We start from the raw sequence: 8,956 nt of genomic DNA, 5'->3' as shown, positions 1-8,956 counted from the left end.
CTTCAAAGTATTTCTTTCCTCACCTGGCACAGGTGGAAGTACAAAATCAAATTAGAAAAAAATCCAGGCAAAACACAAGTGAGCTTTATCTTGCTATTATTGTCATTACAATTAGGTGCTCAGTTAAGAGAGTATTTTTAATTTTTAAATTTAAACTTTTAAAAACTAGTGTTGAATACAAGTGAAATCACAGGCCAAAAATAATTTATGTTACCTTTGAGCCAATAGCATTTGTATGAATTAGATTTAAAAAAAAACAACAAACCAAAATGATTTACTCTTACAATCCAAAAACTTTATTGATGCAGCAGGCACTTTACAATGAAGTCAGTCTAGTAGTCCAACTAGTCTTTTGACCATATGTACAAAAAACCTCAAAAAGCCTTTCAAAGGAACATTTACTTAACCCCAAAACCATGAGATTCTTGCTTCTGCCAATGACATAGCTACCTCTTAAATATGCAATACACATAGGATCTCATGTCACCACACTTTGACAGAGCAGCATCAGAGAATTACCTCTTCACTTACAGTAACAGGAGGGCAGAAGTTGTACCTTCTGCTCTACTTAAACGAGAAGGGAATCAGGATGTCTTGGCTCCTGCATTAGATAGTCAGAAAATATACAGTAATACATTTATTCCTCTCCCCACCTTTAAAATTAAGAGCATTCCAACAGGAGGTTTCCAAAGTATGTCAGTAGATTGCAATTTCTAGAAAAGATGGTGTCAGTTCTTTCTTCTGCATCCAAAACTGAGCGTCATCTCGGTTCAAGTTAATAGTCTTTTAAACAGTCTTTCTTGCTGTAAGAACTCTTACTATGGAACCTAGTCCACCTACTGCTAATGCCTGTGAGGGTGGGAAAAGGAGACATATTATACGTGTGATCACTACAGCATACACACATAAGGCATCTTAAAAGCAAGAGCAGATGTTAGTTAGCCCTCTTTCTATACTTAGTACCACTCAAACACCGCAATCCTCTCCTTTTGTTGCCTAAAGCTTCTGAAATGTTCAGACCTTCTCTGATGTTACATAGGAATACAAGAAGGAAGTGCTTGCCTTAAACTTCTAAAATGGTTCATTAAAGAAAACCCTGATTTTTTTTCTGACATGCAAGTTAAAAGCATGGTACCAGCTTAAATAGATTTTAGTGCTTCTGTAAATGCAAGAAGTAAGGAAGCGACCCTGCTTCTCTCCTTGTAATCTCAGATTCTGATAAAGAAACATCCCATTATATTGGAGTGCACCAGTGTTACCAAGGAAACCTATTGACAAATTTTAAATATGCTGTCAGCTCAAGGTAGTGGTTGTGCTTTCAGTCAACAACAATTGTTCAACTGTGATCATCACTGAAAGACTCCCTCAAGCAGCACAACAGAAACATCGCTGCACGGTTTAACCCACGCTATTTTAAGCAGACCGCAAAGCCATTCCTTATAGTTGCTGTCAGCAAGAGAAATCAGAAATTAATGTCACCAGCACCTACTCCTTCTCTTGCCCTCTCTCTAGTCTGTGCAGGTTCATCCTGCAGCTCTAGGAAAGAGTTATTTGTGGTAACGGAAGTCATCTGTTCATACTCCAGTAGTGCTGCTTATAGCACTGAAGGAGGACAGCCTTGCAATTAAGGAGGCTAGGCTGGACCTTGAGCTTGATTCACTGAGTTCATCTGTCAAATGGGCATAATGGTGACCTCTGTCTTTAGGCATGCTGTTAGCCACATGACAATCCAATGCTCTTCAGTTACAAACTATTTTCAACCACATACAAGAGCCCAAGGACATGTAAGCAGATGGCACCGATCACAATGCTATCCTGCAGGCCAGTTAAGTTTCAAGAAAGAGTAAGAGACTAACAAAACAAGGTTCTTTTCAGTTTGGTTTCTGTATCCTGATGTACAGACAGAGAATGTCATGCTTGTTGAGCTCTAAAAAATGAATATACTTGGAGCAAAGGAAAAAGATATCTATGAATTATTAACATACACAACTTTAAGACCATCTCAAGCTCATTAAAATATGTTTCCCTACCAGGCATAAAGCGAATACAACCTGTGAGATATTACAACTTATGGAACTGGAGCAGCAGTGACAGCATCAGACTTTTTGCAGCTTAAGGCAGTGTGCTAAGTTGGGGTGTGGCACAGGCAGTAAGCATTCCAATCTTGTGAGCCTTGTCCCTACTACTGAGTTACTGGCTCTGATCCTGCTCCCCAAAAGGCAGCACTTGATCTCAGATGTAATACCATCTCATAACCAAACAGCAAAATCCTCACCCTAAAGAAGTTATGTGCTTCATACCAGTTGTTACGCCACTGGGCAGGATACACACAGCTGCACATGGCAGCTGTGCAAAGTCTACTTCAGAACTGCTTTGTTCTTTTCAAAGTCTGGTGAGGGGCATGCAGGCCATGTTTGTGTGTGCCTGCGTACTCTGAGTGGTGACATGTCTTCTCAGACAGGGTAGTGTGCTGTGTAATCTCACACAGCATAGGGCACCAGCCCGCAGTTTCCATTGGAAACAGAAGCAAGCAGAAACACGTTCCTTTCTGCCCTCAGAACATAATGTCTCCTCCTCCCACCCTCCACATGTTGAAATGACATTCTGCAGAGCAAGTGGAAACTGCTCAACTCTTAAGTGTAGTCACTGTTAATAAGCACCATTGCTCTGTTTGCATATCCCTCCCAAAATGTAAGAGCCATCAACAACTGAATGCCTCCTTTGGGCTGCTGCAGTGCAGAGTGGTATAGTCAACTGCCTAATTTAAAGGGATATTCTTTCTGCCAAAGAGAGCTACATTTTTAGACAGTTTTACATTTGTACCTTCAAAACTAGGGAAAGCTCCTGTGTAGCGCTTTTCCGGGGTGGGGGCGGCATGATACAGTCATTACATGCTCAACCACGCACCTCACCCAGGGAATAGAGGGATGGGGAATATTCAGGTTTGGCACAGAGACCAATGCTGCATCCTTAAAGACTCCTAGAACACCCATTCCAGAGACCTACTTAGGGATAGTACACAGATAAGAACAGTCCTTCCACACAAGTTCTAGGGTAGTATGTGGCTCCAATTAGACACTCTATCTGAGCAGCATCTCTCAAATTACAGCAAGCACTGCTCAGCTCCTGTGCTTAATGGCATGGCTACTAGGTGCCATAACTGCCCAAGGAAATACAGTTAATGCATACTTATTTCTCAAGCATCTACCTAGAGGTCCAAACAGCTCATATTACCTATGTGCCTAATCAGAAAAAAAAGTCAAACACTTTCCCTCAAAAGGAAGGAAGAAAAAGCCATTCAACTACACACAAAATTTCCATCTGATGCCTCCTTCAATTGCCAGCCTCTCCACTCTGGAGCTCCAAACCTCCCTAAATGGCCGCAAGAAAAGATGGGCTGAGAAGCATGTTGAAAAGGTTAAAAGAGCCAGTGCTCTAGCAGACCCCAGGGGGAAAGCTCTCCCAGACTCCTCTCATGGCCAGGGGGTCTAGCTGAAATACCTCCACTGAACACAGCTAGTCATGCTGCAGTGCTGAAGACATACCATTAGGTAAAGCATTCACTCAGATTTTCACCTCTGATCTTATATAACTAACTGCGCCTTCAAGCTTTAGCAGCACCAGAAGAGACACGTACCTTTTCATGCCATTGAAGTAATATTGCACTGCTGTTTTCTGTTGGCTTTTCAAATCCTTTATAAATGTACTTCATTAACAAGTCAATGCCATTTTTGTCTAAGGAGTTTACTGCCTGTTCTATCTCGCTGCTTTTGAAGGAAGTAAGAACCCTAAAGACTACACCCTGGGCCCGTTCCTGCAAAGACAAGAAAGACAGAATCATATCAGATCCAACTGCCCCAAAGAGGAGAACAGAAAACTCTTATCTGTATCTAAAATGTACCCAATAACCAGCATTCAGTGCAACTAACAGGTTAATTAAGAGGTTAGTTCAGTTCATCATGAACCAGGAGGCTTAAGTGTTTTCATTTAAATATCACCATTGAAGAGCACCTGGAACCAATTTTTTTTAAATATAAGTCGTGACAAAGGTCACTGGTCATGCCTTGTGAGCAAGTGTGAAGGGGATATTCTGGGTCAGTTGATTCAGGCTTGTAGCAGCAAGCTCCCCACAATTAAGTCAAATATATTTGATATAGCACATTACAAAATCCACACGTGGTTTCAGGCACATCCTGCCAGTCCCCCTACCTCTTCTGAGTGTCAGGAGTTTGGCATGTCATGGGACTGCTGCCCTTTGACTCACCTGCCATTTGCTCTCTACATGTTGATTCTTACCCCACCTCCTACCCAGTGGAACATCAAATGTACTGTGGCGCACAGACTCTGACTATGTATGATACCGCTGCGTGGACATTGTTGGAGTACCCCTAATTGTTTTGGAAAGCTTCTCAAAATTATTTTTGTCTTTAAGGTTGCACAGAAAAGGTTCAGATATGGCATGAGAAGTGTTACTAATTGGGAATCAGAACATATGTTCATTAGTTCACAAACAGTTCCACACTAGGGTATTGATGATCAGCGACTCATATTTTGAGAAAGCAGCCACTGTTCTGAAGTATCCCAGCAATCCACTGCTGAATTGCTAGGGACCCATATGCCAACACTGAAAGCGGATGGAACTAGACCAGGAAAAGCCCAAAGGCCTCATTTACCTTTACTGCTTGATTCTTCGTGTTAACCGGAGAATTCCTTAAGGCCATGTGGAAAGCTCGGAGCATGTCACCTGTGCAGCACAGCAAGTCAAGGATGCAAGTTGTTTAGTTATTCTTTAATTATTAATGATTCTAGAAGGGACAGTCCAGAACCCATGGCACTGGATTTTGCAACACATCACCATCTCCTAAGAGCAACTAAAACAGGAAGAAAGAACAAACTGCAGCAGCCATTCCCTTTGCTAAGACAATCCTAACCCTCATTTTAACGTAGTTACAACCAGGAATATAGGCTTCTGAATACTCTAAATGTCTTCATAGCATATCCTGGAATAACAGAGCAGAGCTGATTTCCAAAGATGATGCAACAGGAAAATGCCAGCAAGTGCATCATGAGGAAAGGAAGTGACAACCACAAGGAAACTCAGGTCAAGGTCAGCAGACCCTCCTTTACTTTTTCCAATCATTCAGGATTTACACCATAATGGCTGAATGTCACTGTGACCTTTGGGCTACCCTGACTTGTTGCAAACGTTGTATTACTTAATGAGGAGCAGAATGAATATTCTACAGACACCAAAATCCTAAAACAGCCAGATGGAGTTCTTAAGGGATCTTGTAATCTGAACACACAGAATCCAGAAAGATTTCCCAATTCTTTCTGTAAGACAGACGACCAGCATCAGGGCCACACCTCCTACAGCTAGAACTTGCAAAGTGGATTTAGGATTTCAAGGTCAAAAGAAAGAAAAATGTTAAAAGATACGTCGAGAGTTAAAAAAATTAAAAATCTACAACTAAAATCTCAGACTTCACTACAAATCTTTAGCTCAGATGTTATTTCCACCCTGACACATGTACATATAAACCTGAAATCCACAGTAAAGACAGCTTTCCAAATGCCCTGAAGGGGAAATAGTAGGTCCATAATAGAACAGATGTATAATATATGTTTGGATTTGTCAGGCAGTTCAACTCCTTATCTCGAGAAGAGATGGAAGTACCTTGGACAGACACTGAGAATTACCAAGCCCCTGCTGTGGCAGGTGTGCCATTGGGCAGCTAGAGAGCTAAAAAAAAGTTATCTGCAAGTATTCAGATAACACACAGCACAAGAAATGTGGCCTACCTCATATGAACAGTTTTTAATCACATCTCCTAAACCAAAGATGAACAGAATAAAGTATTCAATTACAGGAATAGGGCTGAAGATGACAGCATGCATTTCTGTCACTATCCCCCAAGGGAAGGAACACTTGGTATCCTGATCTCTGCGAATGAAAATGTGCAACTTCTTTGTGCCACGAACTGTAGTAGGACATACCAGCTGGACAAAACAGCTGCTACGCTTATTGGGGAGCAACACGCACAATTAAAAAGCTAATCAGATTCTAAAGGAATCACCACCACAGACAGACTTTTCCAGGGGACAGGCCAAGGAGCACTGGTCTCAAATTGCAGCAAGGGAAGTGTAGGTTGGATACTGGAAGTCTCTCACTATGCGGGTGGTGACGCACTGGAACAGGTTACCTGGAGCGGGGGTGGAATCTCCATCTCTGGACTTTTTAAGTGCAGGTTAAACAGATACTTGGCTGGGATGGTTTAGGCAGAGATGTCTGGTCTAATGTCCTGTTCAAAGCACAGTCAACTTCCTGAGGTCCCTTTCAACACTATTTTTCTATGAATCTAAGCCACAAAACCACATAGCAAAAGTAAGACTGCTAGAGCCTTTCAGCAGACTATGAATTACAAGCAGGCATTCATTTTGCTTCAAGGTCAACTTCCTCTTCATTTGTTATTTTTAAAGCAGTTCACATTGACAGAACATCCTTTGTCAGTTAAGCTGACAAGGCTTCACTGTTACAAAAACAGAAGCGTTCCCACTCACTACAAAACGTACACCCCTGATAGCAGAAACCCCTTGGTCTCAAATACTCATGAACTAGGCTGTGGAACTGCGACATAGCAGCATACTTCGAGAAAGAGGAGGTAGGAACATAGATTTTTTTAACTGATTTGCTCACTTCCAGCAATGCCAAATAAGAGAACAGAGGATGGCCAGAAGTAGTCTGCATTGCTGACAACTAACAGGAAGACCCGAAGGATTAGCTATTTTTTTCCCCCCTCTGCTTAAAATACAAGTCCACAGAAGGATGATGATTAAACTATTTATAGCCCATCCCTGAGTACCAAGCTATTCCCAATCTATCAAACCTAAAACCATGCACACAAAAAAAACCAACCAAGCCTGCCATGTAATAGTCAGGGACGTGTTCCTCCAAACACTCACTCAGCCAGGATTACTTCTTGAATGAACTGACTTGGCAAGGAAGAAAGGCACAAGTGACAGCATCTGCTGAGTTCTGATCAGGAAAAAGGATCAGGTCATGTTACACGTTTCGCTACTAATCAGAGCGTTTGAAGTAACTACAATCATTTTACATTGAAGGGATCTTATTTAGGAACTAGATGACTCCAAACACTGACAATAAGATCCAGTGCCTTTCACCTTGCTATCACTGATTAGAATCCAGCAGACACCAAGAGTAATCCACATCCCAGGGCTGTTCGGTGGGTCTTGATCCAGCCCTTCAGGCAATCCCACAGCACAGAGACCCCATCACCAGTCCCTTTTCACAGCTTCAGTGAAGAAGCCAAACAGTGAAGTCAGCGAGGCACATAAGTAGCATCTCTAAGCTAGAGATGCTTTTTTGCACGTGGAAATTATCAGCCTCTTGAGGCACCAAACACTCCTCTGTGCACCCTCTCCCCCCCAAATCTGTGCTTAAAACAGGAGATCTGCAAATTCCAAAATGAACGGATACTGATTTCTGAGATGCACAGACAGGCTACAGGCGCTATTTCTCCCACAGGCCCTCCCCGCTCGATAGGATCCCCACGCAGATACAAGACTTCATTCCAGAGCATGCAGTAGAGGAGCTGCTTCGCTTTCATCTGCTGAGCAGGCTGTTTAATATGAGCAATCTGGGTTAGGTCCCAGTGCAGACGGTGGCAGAGTTATTTTAAGCACTTTGACATCAGTTTGGCACAAGTCGCTTATTTCAATACACATCGTTCTACTTGAGAGATGGTTTCAGAAACAGGGTGAGGCAACGGAACGGGCTCTTCCTATACAAGGCTCTCCGTCCACCGCTGCTGGCAACCCCCCGGTTTTGTAACCGAATTAATTCTGGGTGGTTTCCCAGGACCGCTGGCAGCTATATCTAAGATCACAAACCAAGCAAGTTTCCAGCTGCTCTAAAAAGCGAGGGTTGGGTGCTGCATTGATTCACAGGCATTAGGGGCTGGAGGTGACCTTGCAAGATCCCTGGGCAGGAAAGATGACCAGGGCAGAGGTTTGTAACAGACTGCGAGATCCAGAAGCAACTAACAGCCCCATCTGTGCCACAACACAGACCTGGTCCCTGCTGCACCTTCTCAGTCTCTTTTGGACCTAGACGGTTTCCACCCCTCAGACTGATTACAGCGCAAACGGAGCCTGCGCCCCCGCCCGACACGCACCGCTGCCTCCCGGCCCCGTGGCTGGCGCACTGGGCACTTTTCTACCCCATCTCTGCCTGCCTGGGCGCAGCGAGAGGCGGCGGCTCTTTCAAGCAAGGGGGCGAATGTTTTATATCGACCAGAAACGAATCTGCGTTTGAGGCCGGGTCCACAGTCGCCCTTTTCCCTTGGGAAGAAGAGGCCGGCGCCTGCTCGCCCCTGGAGAAGAGGGGAGGACCCCACCCACCACCCCCCGCCGGAAGGAAGGATATTGCCGCAGCAGCGCCTCCACCTCGGGGCCGGGGCCGGGGTCGGGCTCGGCCGCCGCCGCCTCGTCCGGCTCCTCCACGAACTTGTTCTCGTCGTACTCGTCGATGTCCAGGCGGCGGAAGCGCGAGGACAGCGTGTTCCGGGCCATGCCGGGCCGGCGGCCTAGAGACGGCGCGGCCCACCCGGCCCGGCCCGCTCCGCTCCACACCTCGCCGCCGCTTCCGGGACAGCCGGAACCGGAAGCCCTGTCGGAAGGGGAGGGACGGGGCCGGAAGCGATGCGATGCAGCACTTCCGGGTGGGGGGGGTCACGGCCCGAGCGGAAGGCTGGCTGCAGAACTGCCCTGGCTCCCATGTCACTTGTCACAGAGGAGATGAAACAGGAGGGAAGGGGCACGGAGGTTTCTACCCAGGCTTGCAACCGGGATCCCAAGCGTGCAGCGTGGCACATCACATCACTTCACACTGTTTGGTTCTCTGAAATGTAACAGTAGACACAGTGTCACCCATTGC

The 8,956-nt window shown here is 45.0% G+C and overlaps 1 protein-coding gene across 2 annotated transcripts; it reads right to left on the bottom strand.

Moving 5' to 3' along the window:
• Nucleotides 1-273: 273 nt before the first annotated feature.
• On the bottom strand, nt 274-8,697 carry ARPC5L (actin related protein 2/3 complex subunit 5 like). Of its 2 annotated transcripts, none has more exons than XM_090022958.1 (4): nt 8,447-8,697; nt 4,674-4,746; nt 3,638-3,814; nt 274-849 (listed from the first exon to the last, which is right to left on the bottom strand). In XM_090022958.1, the coding sequence occupies exons 1-4, from the start codon at nt 8,590-8,592 to the stop codon at nt 787-789; spliced, it is 459 nt and encodes a 152-aa protein (XP_089879084.1). In that variant the 5' UTR covers nt 8,593-8,697; the 3' UTR covers nt 274-786. The 2 variants fall into 2 exon arrangements, with proteins under 2 accessions (XP_089879084.1, XP_089879085.1); XM_090022959.1 differs by lacking the exon at nt 8,447-8,697 and adding an exon at nt 7,499-8,409 and having other exon boundaries at nt 4,674-4,744.
• Nucleotides 8,698-8,956: the final 259 nt, after the last annotated feature.

This window comes from Crocodylus siamensis, chromosome 11, assembly GCF_052110815.1.
Source record: "Crocodylus siamensis isolate JL-2025a chromosome 11, ASM5211081v1, whole genome shotgun sequence".
Classification (NCBI taxonomy): Eukaryota; Metazoa; Chordata; order Crocodylia; family Crocodylidae; genus Crocodylus; species Crocodylus siamensis.
The sequence above is the reverse complement of the archived record's forward strand: the minus strand, read 5'-3'. Positions and strand labels throughout refer to the sequence as shown.